The 18472-nt window shown below is 39.1% G+C and overlaps 1 protein-coding gene across 1 annotated transcript in view; it reads right to left on the minus strand.

The window, feature by feature from the left end:
- DNAJC1 (DnaJ heat shock protein family (Hsp40) member C1) overlaps positions 1 to 18472 on the minus strand; it is a 207926-nt gene that overhangs the window by 106414 nt on the left and 83040 nt on the right. Inside the window, exon 4 of the mRNA XM_089693746.1 lies at positions 6094 to 6259. Coding sequence (XP_089549872.1) covers positions 6094 to 6259 — 166 coding nt within the window. The remainder of the gene's footprint in view (positions 1 to 6093; positions 6260 to 18472) is intronic.

Below are 18472 nucleotides of genomic sequence, written 5' to 3' on the forward strand. Positions count from 1 at the left end.
AAATTTTGGCTAAGATTTATGATGAAATATTATTTATTTGCAAAATTTTATAAAAAAAACACTTTTTTTCAAAATTTTTGGACATTTCATTTACATAGCAAAAAAAATACAAATCCCAGTGGTGAATAAATACCACCAAAATAAAGCTTTATCTATCTCAAAAAAATGGTAAAAAATTCATTTGGGTACAGTGTTGCATGACCGCGCAATTGTCATTCAAAGTGTGATAGCGCTAAAAGCTGAAAATTGCCCTGGTCAGGAAGGGGGTAAAAGTGTCCGGTCTGGAAGTGGTTAAAAAGCTTTTTGTGTATGACCAGCTTAAGACCCCATAAGAAATAAACAGGACCATGGTGCACATGCACAGAATTACATAGGACCCGGTGAGGACACTTTCTGAAGACAATCTACATATGGCTCCAGGAAGAGCCACACAGTGAAGATCACTGTAACGAGAAGAGGTAAGTGTGTCAGACCTTGTGCTCTGCATTCAGAACATGGGAACGTGACTTAAACTCACACCCTCAATCCATAAAACCTTGTTTCCTATTTAAACAAACCATGCTTAGTTTGCCAAGCAAAACCATTTTCCAATCAAAAATTGTTAATGGTTGTAAAGTGAAGGAAAGCTGTTAGATATAGGGTAAGGGGGTGTTCTACCTGATACTCCTCCCTAAAATTCAAAGAGTTGAGAAGAAATTCTGTAGGCTCAGCTGATTCTTACCTAATCTAAAAGTCACAAAGAACAATAGGATCCCCTTTTAAAAAAATGACTGAAAAAAATATCAAACAACACATAGAAGCCAGAGTCAAGTCAAAAATACAATCAGCTGGAGAAACAAGTGATAAAATACCTTATTAGAAGATACCTCTGCTAGCTTTCTTGTTCCTTTATCCACAAACATCAAGCTCATTTCTTTTTATTTTGCCATTCGCCCCTGTGACTCTGAGGCATTGTTTGTGGAAGAGCGTCTTAGCTAAACCCAAATACAATTTGCCACGTCATTGTTTCTCTTTTATTTCCACTTTTTCTTGCCTTCCTCTTCATGTTTCTCTCTAACTTAGTAACTTCTTAAACCAATCCATAAACCTACCACAAACATTGGAGGATTCCACAAACAATTTAAAAATTTTAAGGATAGATTTAGTACAAACCTATGACCAGGCTAGGGATATTCAAATATTTACATATTTTTACACATAGTAAATGAGCTTTAAAACAAGCCCTAAGAGCTCTGCAGCTGCATACATTATGGAGAAATTCATCCTCAAAGTTCAGAACAGAGGCACAGAAACTTCAGCTTATTCCTCATTTATTTTGCTGCCAGCAGAGACTCGGCAGCTTGCCAGCCTTTTAATGCAAACAAACAGCAGGCATTCTCACCCTAGGTTCACATCTGTGTGGGTGATGCCGCTGCAGATCCGCACAAAAATCCATGCCATTAGTTCTAATGGCATGCTGCCCACACTGGAACACACAACCATACTGGGAACTGAGGTTCCCAAGCAGGCTGCGTTTTCAAAAGAAGTGCAGGGACTTCTTCCCTGCGTGTCACGGGCACGGGAATCCATTCAAATGAATGGGCTCTCATGCCCGTGCAAAACGCGGCCTGCACAGCCACATATATGTGAACCGGGGGTAAGACTTGGTTCACACTATTGTGGGTGGTTGTGGGAACAGCAGCTGTTCCCACACCCGCAACTACCCACAGCCAAAAAGTGCTGCTCTTTAAAAACATGCGGGGCTTTCATTCATTCTTAATTGCAGCCCTGCGCCTCTAAAAACTTTGCAAGTTCTGGAACCACAGAGAAATCGCATGGTGCAAATGCACCTTGAAATTTCCCAGGTGCTGCATTTTCAAAATGCTGCAGGAACCTTTTTCCTGTGCAAAACAAAGGCACAGCAGCCCATTCAAATGAATGGGGTGTCATTCCCAAGCAAACATGGTCCACCTAGCCCCAATAGTGTGAACCTAGCCTCAGCTGGACACAACCCACTGAAGTTTCCCCCAAAAAATAAATGAACTCAGGGGTCAGCTGCAATTTGTGAAAATGTTACAATTTTTTCACAAGCGTATGTTTATCCACATATTAAAACAGTTTATATTAAAAGAAAACAAAAAATAACCAAAAACCATTATAGCTTGTCCTTCTGCTAAAAAGATTTGAATAGTGACATCCCTATTAAAAAAATTACCGAGGCCGTCAGATTATGTTATCATTAATACAAAAACTTCCCAAACCAACATATTTTGGAAAGTTACCCAGAAACATGAGCAAGTGTAAAAATGTTGAGTCTAATAAAAAGTATGATTTGAAAAGGTATCCAAAATAAATTTAGATGAAGTACAGGCAGTCCCCGGGCTATGAACAAGATTGGTTCTGTAGGTTTGTTCTGAAGTTGAATTTGTATGCAAGTAGGAACAGGTACATTTTTTTAAATGAAACTCCAGCTAAAATTTTATTTTTAGGTTTTGGATAGCAAAGGGAAGGGTTAAATGGATATGCAGTGATGTGGGATTGCTGACAGGTCCACCAGACAGTAGATGGCAGCATGAAGTGAACAGCAAGATGGCCACCCAGCGGCTCCCAGGACCATCATGACATCACGCTGCCTCCATATTAGTCGTATGTAGGTTGGATGCTTGTAACTCGGGGACTGCATGCAGTAAGTGGGGAATATTGAGTAATGCTGACACAGGCAACCATCACAAGCCTTTCATTAAATGAAATGTCCTTAAATGAAATAATGGGGCATTAATACCGGCTTCAGGAATCAAAGATATTACTATCTTAAATAAATGCAGATTTTGAAACCTACTACAGAACCCTGGCAGCTGCTACATTTTAAAACTCAGATTGCTGTAAATCACCACTGGTGAAGCCCTCAATTCCTTTTTTTACAGTAAAACATGTAAATCACACTAGTAGTATAAGTGACTCAGTGCCACGCAGTATGAATACTCCTAGTGATAAATAATCATGTGCCGTCCAATGTCACATAAAAACCCATCCACCGACAGTGATATGTTCTTACCTTTTTAATAGACCTCACAAGGTCGTCTAATGCGCCTGCCCAATGATGAAGTCACATGACAATGATGTAACACATAGTGAGAAGCTGGTGACGTCACGCTGCACAAACTGGAAGTATACGGTCGGCCATTTTGTTGGTTGGTTTCAGCTACACAAGCCTGTATTCTATGTGCACCTAAAAAGTTGAGTGTATTTTATTTTTAATTAATACATGGCGTTTTTTATGCAGAGAGCACTATATTTCCTTCTGTATACCAAGTATATTGAAAACAATCCACAAAGGATTGCAGAGGATGGAGATTGATTGAGAAGCCCCAGTGGTCTGGAGAAAGCCATCACTCTTATGGTATAGGGGACCCCACTACAAGGGGCAGGCGCATTAGACCTTGTTGTGAGGTCTATTAAAAAGGTGAGAACATATCACTGTCGGTGGATGGTTACCTACACAAGGTGACTATATAAAAGAAGAACATAACACGCAGTATATATACAACTGATCACACGGATGGATTATTGGACATAGAGGTTTCTTATGAAAGTATATGCAAGTATATGGACACTTGGAATTTGTCATGGTTTAATCAGTTATTGGCGTGGATTGTTCCAGATATATTGTGCTGACATAAACATATATGTTCTACACAGGTTTTATATTTTGACATAAACAAATATGTTACACGTATGTCCACCAAACACATTTTATTATGATTTTGTTTGAGTTTTTATGTGACATTGGACGGCATATGATTATCACTAGGAGTATTTGTACTGCGCGTTACTGAGTTACTTATACAACTGGTGGTTTTTTTGTGGGAACACAAACTGTGAGCAGTACTCACACTAGTCATACATAATTATAAAGCTGTTCATAATACTGACCCAAACTACATCACTGATCTTGTCTCCAAATACCACCCAAAATGTACTCTCCGCTCCTCACAAGACCTCCTACACTCTAGCTCCTTGGTCTCCTCCTCCAATGCTCGTCTCCAGGACTTCTCCAGGGCTTCCCCATCCTCTTGAACTCCCTACCCCAATCCATCAGACTATCACCTACTCTGCTCACCCTGAAAACCCATCTCTTCAGGTAAGCCTACCCCGCCCTCAACTAATTACTGAACTCCTCCGCTCTTCCCACCACTCCATCCCCAACAGCTATTTCCTCCTGTACTACTATCCCCTCCCTCCTAGATTGTAAGCTCCAAGGAGCAGGTCCCTCGAACCCCTCGTTTATTGAATTGTATTGTTACTGTACTGTCTTGTGTACTGTCTCCCACCATAATGTAAAGCGCTGAGCAAACTGTCGGCGCTATATAAATCCTGTATAATAATAATAATAACTACAAATATCTTTGTGTATATACTTTTTCTGTCTTTAATTGCACGGATTTAGGGTGACTGCGCTAAGGTTTTTTTTCTATTAATGTAAATCACACTGTATATTCACTGAAATTATATATATATATATATATATATATATATCTCCCACCCTGCAAGGGCCACTGAACAACTGGTGACCCGAGTATCTGAAACAGAGATAACTTCCCTCACTGTGTCCCCTTTGTCTCTGTGCTCTATGCTCTTGTTTGAATATATTGTTTTCCCATGTGATATATAGAAAAGCTGTAATACACCGATTCTCCGATTCTTCTATAGTTTAGCAACAATCTTTTATTGAAGGGGGGAGGGGGCACTATGCATGTGAATTTGCAGGCACATCTATATACTTCAACACATATAATATAAATCTTTATTTTTACAAGGATAAAAGTATACATAGTATAAAATTAATGGTTGACACAATCTGTATTAAATATAAAAATAAACACCTCTAAATCTTCTGGCTATGCTCACGCTAAGGGAGAGATTTAGTAAAAGTGGTGCATACAGAATCTGGTGCAGCTGTGCATGGTAACTAATCATCTTCAAACTTCAGTTTGTTCAATTAAGCTTTGACAATAAAACCTGGAAGCTGACTGGTTACTAGGCACAGCTGCATCAGATTCTGTGCGCTATAGTTTTAGTAAATCTCCCCTAATGTGTGAATGTGATCTAAATTATATCTAGAGTCAAAACTTTTTTTTTTTGGTTTTGGATACAGTAGGAAAGGGTTAACGTCAGAATTCTTTTGCGATCCATGTCCCATTGGGAAGACTTCTCTTCCACTTCCTGTCCTGTGGGTACAATGAGAAGAGAAAAGAAATTTTTCCAAAACAGGGAGAATAGTCTCTTAATTTTCACTGGAACAAGTCCCTGTTAGAAGATTCCCTTTTATTCCCCTGGTGAAAATGCAAAATCCTACATTTCATATCACTTTAAATCCCAAAGACATCAGGTCAACAGGACAAAGAGGCCTTGAATCTCCAGAAAACAACAAATTAAAAAAACAAACTGCGAAGGGTCTAACCATTTCCCACTCTATCCAAAACAAAACAATCTTTGGCTTAAGATACACTTTATTTCTAACACTTGCCATAGATGGTTAGGATTTTGAACGGAAATTCTTGTGAAAAGAAGGGTCTGTTTTCTAATCAATCGTGGGGTCAAATTGATGTTCGTTTTCAACTACAGTAACAAGAAAATTTGGAGGAGCAGGATGGAACATTTTTCTTGAAGGAATGACTTTTTACCAGTATATGTGATTTTCATTCAGTAAAGTCCATTCATTTCAAAATCAATTGTTAAAAGCAAAAAAAAAAATCTTTAAGTCAACAAATGTATGTTCTGAGAATGTTCTAAGAATTTTCGTACAAATTTTCCTAAGACTTTTTCAAAGAATTTTCGTTCAAAATTCTATCCATCTATGGCCATCTTTTTTAGAATTAATGTGCTTTAGTGGTCGCTCTGAATGACATTCTGTGATGCTTGGTTTAAAACGTAAAAAGTATAAAATCATAAATATACACGTCTACCATGGTCACCAACTACGGCTTTCTAGAATGAATGAATGGCACATAGCAAAACATCTCTGAAAAAAAAAAAAAAACCTTAATGCAATAATGCCAAGTGACAGCCAGAAATAATGATTTCTTTTAATTCCAATTTCTTATGAATACTCACCAGCTGCTTCTCCAGGTAGATGGACCAGAGCACGGCATAATGGCCCACTGTGAAAATAATGAACAGGAGCAATGCTAGCTCGGCATTGCTCATCTTCCTCACCCGCCTGTAATAGAACACAGGCTGTCGCCAATCCGGGAGGCCATTAACCAGGATATCATCGTACCTACAACAGCAAGACGATTGGCAGCTTTCAGTGTACAGCCAGGAAATAAACATCAATAACACGGTGAGAGGAGAGGATTAATCAACGGCAAATACAAGGAAAAACAAGTGTCAGTTGTTATGAATGTTAACAGAACATGACAGTGGGATTGAGATCCTCCAATTAAGGAATTCTAATACAAAAAGGCTGCAGCGTATTGTACACCGTTCTATGTGGATGGACGTTATCACACAGCCACTACAAATGACAGTTAAGAGCATAACAGATTTGGCATTTGGGCATATTGCTTCTTTTGTCTAAACTGAATGTATGCCCTTTTAGGATTTTTCTTTGTTTACAATATACATGTGAATGTAGGTCCTTTTCATGCTGATGTATTTTTATTGTGTTTTACCTTGCAAGAAAAAAGCAAGAAAAATATTCCCCTTTAAATCCTATGGGTCTCTTCACACAACTGTGCTATAGGAGAAGTCCTGCATGCTACATCTTTGGTGCAGCATGCAAAAACTCAGATCCCCATTAAAATGAATTTAAAAAAAAAGCGTCACAAACAAGCCAAAAACGTACCATGGTTGCATTTGTTGAGACACATGTCCAGGTTTCACAGGTGTATGCCAACCAAAAAATGCAGCAGAAAACACATGCGTTTTTTTAATGTGTTTTTTTCAATGGAGCAGTGTGAAAGCAGCCTTAAAGCTGAAACCTCAGATTTAGAAACCAGTATTGCTATGTATTTTGTTCCCCCGCCCACCTGCTTTATGCATTTGTTTTAGGATAAAATGGTGTTTGGGTATTTAAAAAAAAATCAAGACAATGAACTAACGGTCACATGACCCCGCAAGCTTCTTCTGTCTCCTTCTCAGTGATGGTTGAAAGGAAGCCAACATGTGATCCGGCAGTGATGTGCCACCACTCAGTAGTCAGGGTGGCTTTGTGAATGGTGATAGTGGTATCCCACCTTGCTCTGCAAAATCAGCATCATTGGTGTAAACCATATTTGCAAAATTAAGGTTTAAGACAAATAGGAAATTAAAATATTCAGCTTATAAAGTGTTCTTTGAAAACTCTCAGGCTAGGTTCACACTAATGCGGTGCGGTACATCACATGTGATTTGCACAGGAACCAAACCGCACCGCATTCCTGTGCAAATCACATGCAATTTGTGTACGGTGCAATTGCAGCCATACATTATGTATGGCTCAAATCGCACCGCACCCGAACCAAAAAGGTGCAGGACCCTTTTTGGGTCCGCACTAGAATCGGATCGCAAGGGTATTCACACCTATGCGATCCGATTCTGCACATCACACCGCGTTTTTGCGGACCGATTTTGGGGTGTTGTTAACTTAATATACACACCCGCATCGGTTCGCATGAACGGGGTGCGATTCTGATGCGGTGCGGAATTTGCACAGAAATCGCTGCGCATTTTGCACCGCATCATTGTGAACGCAGCCTAAAAGTTTATGAGCTGATTTTCTCCAAAAGCGGCCACCCTGGATCTACTGACCTTGGCTGAAAAAAACCCAAATATTTTATTCACCAAAAAGAAGACAGAAAACATATTTCTAATTATGTAATGAAATTAAATATATATGATATTTGAAACAGGCTGTGATTTATTTCATTTAAGATTTTTAAACTAGTCGAGATATACCGGTTATGCATATACAATAAAGTGCAGTCAATTTACAGTCCTACTGAGAAGGAGAAAGAAGCTCCCTATTTAATGAAAAAATAAGCCCACTCCCATATACAAACACAATGACACTTCTGAAAATAGCATTAATTTACAATCTTTCTACACTTGGCTGTCCGCATATACATAAAAAATTACAAACAATACAGAGTAATAATGCCTTCAAAATTTTATAGGTTACGCAAAATTTTAATAATTGCAGAATGAGTATCACCGGTCTAATGGTCTATTATTAACTTACAAAGCAGATCATATTTGGAACACAGTGCACCATTAAAACAACTGGGTATGTGTTCAATCTTGTTAAATGTATGTCTTGTAAATTTGCATATATGTTGCCCTTGGTGTATACAGAAAGACAGCATTGGACAAACATTTGTAATCTAATCATGAAAAATGTTCAAAGTATATAGGGTACAAAAATTTGAGAAACAAAAAAAGAACTAAACCTAAAAGCAGTGCTGCATAAAAAAAAATAAATAAAAAAATTAGCAGTTTGGAATAATATTTTTTAAAAAATTGAGTATTTTCCCTTTTTTTTTTAATTTGCATTAATAGCAACATTTTTCAGGATACGCTTTTTGGTGTACCCCCTTCTTCAAGGTCCAAGCAGAACCTTGAAGAAGGGGGTACACACCGAAAGCTTGCCCTGTAAATTTGGATGTTAGCACAAATAAAAAAAAAAGCATCACAGGCAGTATCAATTGGCCAACATCCTCATGTCTGGCCAGATGTAAATACTAAGAAGGTTATCCTGCACCCTTAGGCTAATAGGAAAAGTTCTTGTTCTTCCAGTTTTAGGCTGTAGTCTGCTTCCATCAGCCTATAGTACCATCAGCATTACCAGCTGCTTATACTAAAGCCGGCCAAAAAAGGATTGAAATTCGGCTGGTTCAGCAGTGACTGGCCGAGATTCCAACCATGTATGGGCAGGCTGATTGCTCCCAAGTCGATCCATTGATCAACTTGGGTACAACCAGCTTGTCAGATTATTTGACAATTGATTACTGCCAGAGGTTCTAGCCACTAGCAGTAACCATTGTGTTCTGCCTGTCAGGAACCTGCACCCCACCAACAAAACAATAACACTGCGGGAGGAATTCTCCCATCAACACTGACTGTGTTGATGGGGAATTCGAGCAATTTTCTTTTCTTACAGCTGTGGCGGAAGGAAAGAAAATCGAGTAATCTATGGGCTGTTTAAGTGTCTGTAGTAGGCTATATTCTTTGGCTTGCCAGGTTGCTATTATAGTTGAAACAAAAAAAAAAAGAAAAAGCCTTAACACGAGAACATAATTTAATTCAATGCATCAGTGGTTACACATGGTGGGTGGCATGACTTCAATCTGCAATGCCAACCATACATTCAGTTCAATAAGGCCACAGAGACAGAGATTAAGGGCCAGTTCACACTACATGAGCTCAGTGTGCTTTTTTCTGCACCCAAAACGCAAAGAAAGTAGGTTTTATGGTTGTCAATGTTATAGTGTCATAGTTCACATCAGTGCTTGCAGTTCCAGTGCATTCCAGTTGCAGAAAAAAAAAGTACAACAGGCTGCATTTTTCCTGCACACAACTGTACTGGAACCCGGTAAAGCACATCAAAAACGCACTCGAATGCACTAGACCGCACCAAAATGCACTGGAACAGACATGTCCCTAGTTAAATTGAAGAAAAAAAGAAGGCGGAAAAATGAACCGGAATGCATCAAAAACACACTGCATCAAAACCGCACATGTGGAAACGTATCTGGACTGCGTTTCTATAGTGTGAACAGGCCCTAAAGCCAGCCATAGATGGTTTGGATCTTGACCTGTTTAACAGGGACCATCGAACCATCCACGGGCAGGCTGATTGTACCCAGATCAGTTGTTGTACGTCTTGGGCACAACCAGCCTTTCAGATTTTTCATATTGCCAACGGCTATAGCTGCTAGCAATAATCACTGTGTTCTTCTGGAGGGGAGGGCTCATCCCCCCACCCCTGCTGGGACAACACAATAGCTCCGCAGGAGGTATCCCCCCATCAACACTGACCAGTGGTTACAGGAAAGAAAATCGCAGCATCTACGACCGGCTTTAGACTTCCACCATCTTATCTGATGGAAGCAGCCAGCAAATAATTACTTATCTATTTTATGTAAACAAGGTAGTTTTCACTGAAAAAACTCAAGTTTATTTTGATTCCAAACACAAGCTCATAGAGAAATGCAGGTGTACGAAATGGAAAATATACAGTATGTGTGAAGGAATAAACTCCAATGGGAAACCAAGAAGTCATAGCAGTTAGCATGGCCATCTTTCTACCCTGGGGTTCTGCATTGCATCCATTATTAGTACGATTTGCAATAAATCTGTATGGCCTCTCTGTGTTTACATGGGTTTTCTCCCGTTGTTCCGGTCTCCTCTCACAGTCTAATCACAACCTGATACATCACCTGGCTTCTACCTGTCTACAGATTGCTGGGTTGTATGACAGAGGCACGGACAATAGACTATAATTTTGCTCAGGTTCAGAGATCAAAGAAACACTCCAGCCAAACAGAACATTCTCATATTGAAAGGATGGAGGGAATGCATCTCATCTGCTCCAGTTACCATGCCTAAACTTAAACCATATCTAAACCACTAAAAAGCGGCCAACACTGCCAGGTGGTAACCATCATCTTCTGTAGATGTTATGTGAAGCTACATGAAAGTGTTGAATCTACTACTTTCCCTACAAAACGCTAAAATGTGTTCCCCGCTGCACACCCAGACACATCTGAGCACAAGAGAAGGACTGGACAGCAAAGACTCATGTGACAGGAGGCTACAGTCCAATCTAGAAAAGAAGTATTCGAAATGCATTTGCATTGGATTTAAGGAATCTTGGTTTAAGTTAAATCAAGAAGACCTCACAACTGAAACATTTCCTAGAATGTATTTACAATTTATTGATTGATAAACCTGTTGCTTGGAGTTCTTGATTAAAAAGGTATCAATATTCTTTGTAAAGATCTCTGGAATACGCTGGTGCTTTAAAAACGAAATATAAATGAGACCCAGAACACAGAAGGAGAATAAAGTGGGCACACTTAGCCTGGCACAGCGGGTAACCAACATTTTTTTAAAGACACATACAACCTGTTAACCTTAAACTGAGCCACAGTCATTGGGGATTCTGGTCACGCTCTGCCAAGAATTAAAATCAGCACTGAAAGGCCTAATTTGGAGGAACACATTGACCAAAATATTTTAATTAAAAATATTCTGAGTTAGTGGCAAGCCTAATTACAGTAACAGAAATAGGGCCTACATTGTAATGCAGGTCACTGCAACTCCATAGTAGGTTTTTCTGCAGTAAATTGACCAATCCAGAAATAATAGCACAGCTGCTAAACTGCCAGTCTTGACATGTAAATCAATTTAAAACCAACAAATGCAGTTGCTACTTCCATACTTATTATTAAATTGATACCTAGTGTTATTTGGAGAGAAAACGAGAGAGAGAAGAGGGAAAAGGTTGATATTTATATATTTAAATTGTAAATGTATTTATGTAAAAAAAAAAAAAAAAAATTAACTGCTACTGAAAAGAAAAACAAATGTTCTGTCTAAAAGAGGGCCCTCTTTATATGAGAAAATGGGTTTCTTTCTTTTTATCATTATTTCTTTTCCAGCAGCACAGGGATTATTTTGGTATGCATTTAATGCATTAGATGCTTTAAGAGAACACTTAAGAATGAGCAAAAGCCTCCAAAGATTAATCCTTACAATCAATTCCTCATTGATTTTACTATCAATGAACATCATGGCTCATACAACTGTCCATTTTTTAAAAAAAAAAGATAGCTTCCATTAAAACCCACTTTTGGCACAGAGGTAGGGAAAGTAATCCAGAAAACACACGAAACGGCAAAAAATAATAGAATGGCTTAAAGACAATTCACTAAAAATTAATACACAACGATATAAAGCTATCTGTCTGCCTGTATATCTATTAAAATAACAATTAGAATTAGAAATGCAATTTAGAGATCTTATTTGGTGTCCACAAAATCAATACAAATCCACAAAAAGGGGGGAGAATTTAAAAATGCATTGCATTTATCCTATCAAGTCAGATTTTAAAATTGCATTGTGCTTCTGGGTGAATTGTATATTTTTGCTGTTTTTGTTTAATAATTATAAAGTTAAAACAAAAATATTAAAAAGATCTTATGAATCAAAATGGGAGCAAAATGTAGTATAAACATTTTTAAAAAGCCAAATATTTTGGCTTATTTAAAGAAAAAAAAAAAAAATAGAGAGATATCCAGTGTTCCAATCTAAAACAAAATAATAGAGAGAGCTGTGAGTTGACATTAAGTTTACTGGTAGCCTTTGTCTTGATGGAATTTTAGAAGCTGCTACATTGAATATATAAAGTTTAAAAGAAAAACAGCTTTTAGATTGTAAGCTCGAAAGAGCAGGGCCCTCAATCCCCTCATGTTTTCCATTGTATTGGTATTGTTCTGTCACATGTTCTGTCCCCCTCTGTAATGTACAGCGCTGAGCGAACTATTGGCGCTTTATAAATACTGTGTAATAATAATAATAATGTTGCTGCCTCCTCCATGATAAATTTGAAAGGAGAACGTCTGAGTTGCAGGTGTGAACTAGAACAATATGTTACAACTGAACTACACTGCACCTGAAAACCACAAACCAAAAATGCTATTTAATTCATTTTTATTATTCAAAGCAAACTCGCCCATCCCTCCATGTCTCCATACTTGTAAGCTCTAACGAGCAGGGCCCTCTGTTTCCTCTTGTACCAAATTGTATTGTAACAGTAATGGCTACCTTCACTTTGTAAAGCGCTGAGCAAACTGTTGGCGCAATATAAATCCTGTATAATAATAACAATAATACTTTATTTTGCTGAGAAATAATTTTGAAAAGCACCCCCTGGCATTTTTGGCAGTGGCCATCTTGAGTAGGGGAAGATGATTCATGTATCATTTACTTCCTGGAATCTATCTACCCTTAGCTCAGGCATAAGCTGAGCTAAGAGCCCTCCCTCCCCTCCTGAAGACTGCATGGATGGATGACATAATTTTCCTAGACATGGAAACCAGAAGGTAATTAAAGATATGTAAAAAAAAAATGTTTAAAACAAGGAACTGTGATATACTTTCCTATCTATTTATGAATGCTAGCAGGATAAGGATTACAAATAGTCCATGTTGATTGAGAGAGTGAAGTTCCACTTTAAAGAATATGTAAAACCAACATTTCATATTCCTGATATGTTCCTGCTGTACCATGTACTTGTATGGAAAAGTATCCTGTTCTCTTTGTATTGCTTCCTTTGTGTGAAATCCCTGGTGTTCTGGCCAGTCCCTCTGCTTTCCTATTAAAAAACGAACCATACTAAGGCAGAAGAACACAGCATGGTCAGTTATTTAGCTGTACTGGGAACTCTGTGTGCTCTCCACCAATGCAAAGACTTGTCCTGACCCCCCGCCCCCCCAACCACTCACTGGGAAGATCAGTGTCTTGCGGTTTCTCCTCTCCTAGCTCTTTTTTTTATATCAATACACAAATGTTTTGCCTTTCATTTCTATTTTAAACTGAATGGGTTGTTTTAAAAGGTGAGAGTTTACAGTCACTTTAAGAACACAATCAATTGATTCACCTAGTACAATGGCAGGAGGCCCTTGAATATCTCACACCTCTGCGGTGACAAGTTCCTGCTGTATAGACAAGGTAAATACTGTATATGTAATAAATGATGGAAACGACCACAATTTCCTATTCTGTTTTCATTGGTCATGTGCAGATTTTACCGTACAATGGCAACATTTTAAAGTTCTTTATGAAATCAGTGACAAGGTGACCAGTTCAGCACAAAATCAATAAACCTAAACAAGGAATACTGGAGTGCTGCCCTTTTCTTCAGCTATCATTGCAATGGAATCATGAGAAAATCAGGATTTGATACCAAAAAAGGTCATTCTTGATATATGCTGTGCCATGGCCTATATATTAAATCATGGTACAGTCTACCAATAGGTCCAGGCATTGCCACTGTCTGTTAGTGACAGGTACACTTTAAAATGACAGGCAATGTTTGCCAACTAGGTCATAATAAGGCGGTGCTGTTGAGTATTTCAGAGATAGTGTTAACACATAAAGGGTCAAATTGACCAGAAAACACACTGTATACCTATGTGCTATGAGCTGTATCAATGAAATACACGCTCAATTTCCCTCCCAATTATTCCTGACAGCTTTCATTAAAGATGCTAGAACATTTTTTTCTCTTTTTTTGCTTGCATTTAGAATCTTGTTTTATTGGAAGGTTTAGTAAAAATATATATAAAAGTATACACCAAAAGTAACAAAAACTAAAATATAATAATAGTTGATATTAAAGACTTCTTTACAATGTATCTAGGAAGAGAGAAGGATCTGCTATAAACTCTGTTAACAGAGTTAAATATTTTATTTGAAATGCTAATAGGTAAGAAATATCTGCTAAATAGATATATAAATAGGAGGATGTAAGAAAGTGTTGTATCAGACAGGCAGAAATACACAAATAAAAACACAAATGTTTGTATTTTTTGGTTACCGGTCAGTTTTGTCCCCCCCCCCCCTTTTTGTTTTAACTTAACTAACTATATCTCTATGCATTAAGTGTCCCTGGTGAGAATTTAATCCAGGGCCATGTGCTGCAAAGCATGGAGTGTTAACCACTTAGCCACCAAGTTGCTATAAATCTCTCTTTATAACCCCATACAGTACATTTAGCTTAGTAGGGAAGTTGTCTCCCATCTACGGCTCAGTTTGATACACAGCAATGCAGAAGGTTAAAAGAATGTTAACAGAATACTAAGAGCGGGAGAAAGGAACCCATTATTTCCATGATAACAAGATGCTAATCCAGCTGTTCATCGGGCTTCCCGGCAAGAAAATAGTTGAATGCACAGAATTCCTGAAAAAGAAATCCCCCATAGGATATAATGGAACTTGCTGGGTGCATCTTTGCAAATATGGGCCGCACTATTTTACCATTTTACTCCAAGTTGAAATAACAAACAATGATTAAAGTATATGTGAACTCTCACCTAGTAAAACAAGCCATTCAGTGTAAAATATAAATTAATGAAAAAACATTTCTGTGTATATAGTATAAAAAATAACCCCCCACCCCCTTTTTTTTTATTTTTTAAATAAATGATCACATACCCTTAGAGGTGGGGAAGGAGAAACAGCAGCATACTGACCATCCCAAGCTGTGCGGAGAGGGGGAGAGGGCTGTCAGCAGAAGTGTGTCCATTAAAGGATAGACAGGCTGTTCTCCCAGGACAGCCATAAAACTGACCACACTGGGATGGATGTGCTCTCATGCCTAGCGTGGTAAGCTTGAAATAGGAATGCAGAGGGACTGGCAGGATCCCCATGTATTTCACGCAAAGGAAGCAATACAAAGAGAACAGGATACTCTTTCACACAAGTATATGGAATATGAAATGTTGGGGTAACATTCTTTAATACAGTAATGCATTCATTAAAAATTAATATGTATTTTCAAACGCACTTAGCATAGGCGCCCAGACTGGGAGATGGAGGAAAATAAGAGTTACGCTATTTTTTTTTTCTTAGGAGGAGGTCTCTGTAGTAACTTTGTGATGTCGGTACAGCGAACTCCCCACTGAGCTATTGTGCTCTGACAGGGGGACTGCCCCCCCCCAGGCCAGAACACATTGGCTGCGAGCGCATGATGCCAGTTATACAGAAGCCAGATGTTTGTGCAGCTTCTGTACAAATGGACCAATATTCGGCCCGCATGTACCAGGCTTTAAACAGGTATTCTGCAGAGTACATTTTCTGGCAGCAGGGCTGCTGTTAGAAACCATGGGGCCCCATACAGCCAACCTGACAGGGCCCCCCCCGAAAAAACAATCTACTATGCTTCAGTTATGAACACAGTGGGTGATCGGTACAGATCACTCGTTGTGTTTATTCAGGAAAGGAGGGGGCTGGTAAATGTGACATATTTACTGCACTCTTCCCCCCACTCTCCATCCTGAAGGACCATATTGTGTACTTGCAGCTGTCGGTGGGAAGCAGAGGAGGGAAGCTGGCAGCACTGTGGGGTTGGGGGCACACAGGTGGGACTGGGCAGCAGGGGGAAACATATGGTGCACAGGGAGGGTTATAAGTGCAGGGCAATTACTGGAACAGATCCCCTGTATGGCTCTCCCTGCAGCAGCTGAAAGCCAGCGGGATGAGAGGAGAAGCCAGCTTTCAGCTGCTGCAGAGAGAGCCGTACAGGGGATCAGTTCCAGTAATTACCCCCCTGTCATACTGACCACCCTCCCTGCTCACATCCGACTCACCCAGCTGCCTGGGCCCCATACAGGAGGACTGGTGGTACACCCTTATCCACAGTCCTGTCTGGCAGTAAATATGCTGACTGTATGAGAGAACAGAAAGATGATCTCATAAGTGTGCTGCTGCTCATTCACAGTCCAATCATGGGCCGAGGGCAAGGAAGTAAACAAGCTGTATTGCATATTTACAGCAGAGAAAAGTAGAGTCCCCAGTCTGGCTGTGCTGTCTGGTAGGGGTGTGTTATTCAATTTTTAAAGAAGCCCTGTTGGGTAAAAGTGACCCTGTAGTGATAGTCCCTTTAAAGCAACCCTTTCCTTTGCCAAGGTTTATAAAAATCGCTGCTAAATATTAAGGAAGAATTCCAGGCATGGTACATTTTGCATAGCTACACCTGGCCAATGCCCCTGTTAGCTGGCAATCAATGAAGCAAACACCACTACTCCAGTGATCGCTACTTGATTCTGGGTCCCATAGTGAGCGGCTGGTCTGCTGCATTGTGAACACAGGAGGTTGGCACAGGGTCCATTCAGAGAACGCTTTGCATCTTCGAATTAATATATTTTCACACAGATGCAGTTTGGTGTAATGTGCACTTCATCACCAACGTAAACAACTATATCCATAGAAAGAAACTTGTTGCAGTGTTTTCCCATTGCCAATAATTTATGAAGTACACCTAGTGTAGAACCCATGGTTCTTTTTGCTACCCACCCTACTACTCTTGTCTGTTTGGACTGTGATCTCAAGAGTGTCTATCCCAGACCCAGTGTAATATGCAGTGGGGTTTCTACCACAACTTATGTTATATCCTCACTATTTTTAATATTTCCCCTGACGAAGCAAAAAACTGCGAAACGCGTTGAGACCAGTCCAAATATTTGCACTGGATGTAAATAATGCATGGAGATAATATAGTAACATATAAGGGTACTTGTCTGATAAGTTCTGAAACCCAATCTTAAGGATTTACAATTGCATATTTTGTTTTTCTTCTTTGAATATTTTGTACTCAATAAAATGTGATTTTTTTAATAATATTGATGTTTCTAGTGTCATTCCTGAGACCTTGAGCACTGATAAAATCTCATTCTCCTTTTTTATTCCTTTCTATATTCTGAATGACTGCAAAGTGTTCTCTGATTGGAGGAGGTGGAGAGGCAGGGCAAAGACATCACGCTCCCCAACTAATCCAGTCAGAGAACACAATGAAAGGTTCTATTTTTAAAAGTCTGCATCTTAAGTTGCTCAACTCTATCCATAGGAAATTGGCACACTAATAGCCTTCTATCCAGAGAGCCATCAGCTCACTTACAAAATAAGCAAACACAATTACTAGAAACTCATTTAAACTGTAATATGTTAATATCGTTTAAAAGCCAATATTAATACATTTGCAGTTTTCAGGAAAATAATATTTAGTGATCCTGCCCTGAGGCACATGTCCAGGCCCCTCCTTCCTGTTAAAAGGTGACAGCTCTTCATCCATGTATCTCATTTGTTCTCTGGTGTTGCCATCCTATGCTACAGGTTTCCAGTTTGGAAGATATTTCAACTACTGTAAAGTGTGCAGATGGTCCTTCAGGAAACCTTCCCTAAAAAATACCATGCAGCCATCACTGGAGAACATGTAGATAGAAAGTGCCCATAAAGAGGGTACGGGAGATCAGGTAGTCCCGAGATGCAATAAAGGATGAAAAAAAAAAGGTGAGAACTTTATTTAAATCCAAAAATATGGCAATTGTTTGCAATTCCAAAATATGGAATTGTATCTTTTGTAATACAGAACGCTTTAGAATCCCAAATGTCATTCAGTTAGGGTTTACATCTATCTTAAGGAAAATGTAAACTAACCATTTTATAGTGCTGATATGTACCTGTATGAAAAAGTATCCTATTCTCTTTGTATTGTTTCCTTTGTGTGAACTCCCTGGTGTTCCTGTCAGTTCCCCAGCTTTCCTGTTAAAAACTGACCACACTAGGCATGAGAGCACAGCGTGGTCAGTTCTCTAGCTGTGTTGGGAACTCTGTGCTCTCCTCCAATAATCAGATGTGTTCTGATATGCACAGCCTATCACTAGGAAGCTCAGTGTACTACTAGTTCTCCTTCACTATCAATGCAGCTGAGAACAGAGGGAATGTGATCACT

Source organism: Staurois parvus, unplaced genomic scaffold (assembly GCF_062004578.1).
Source record: "Staurois parvus isolate SC_StPar_1 unplaced genomic scaffold, SC_StPar_1.0 ptg000636l, whole genome shotgun sequence".
In the NCBI taxonomy this organism is placed as follows: domain Eukaryota; kingdom Metazoa; phylum Chordata; class Amphibia; order Anura; family Ranidae; genus Staurois; species Staurois parvus.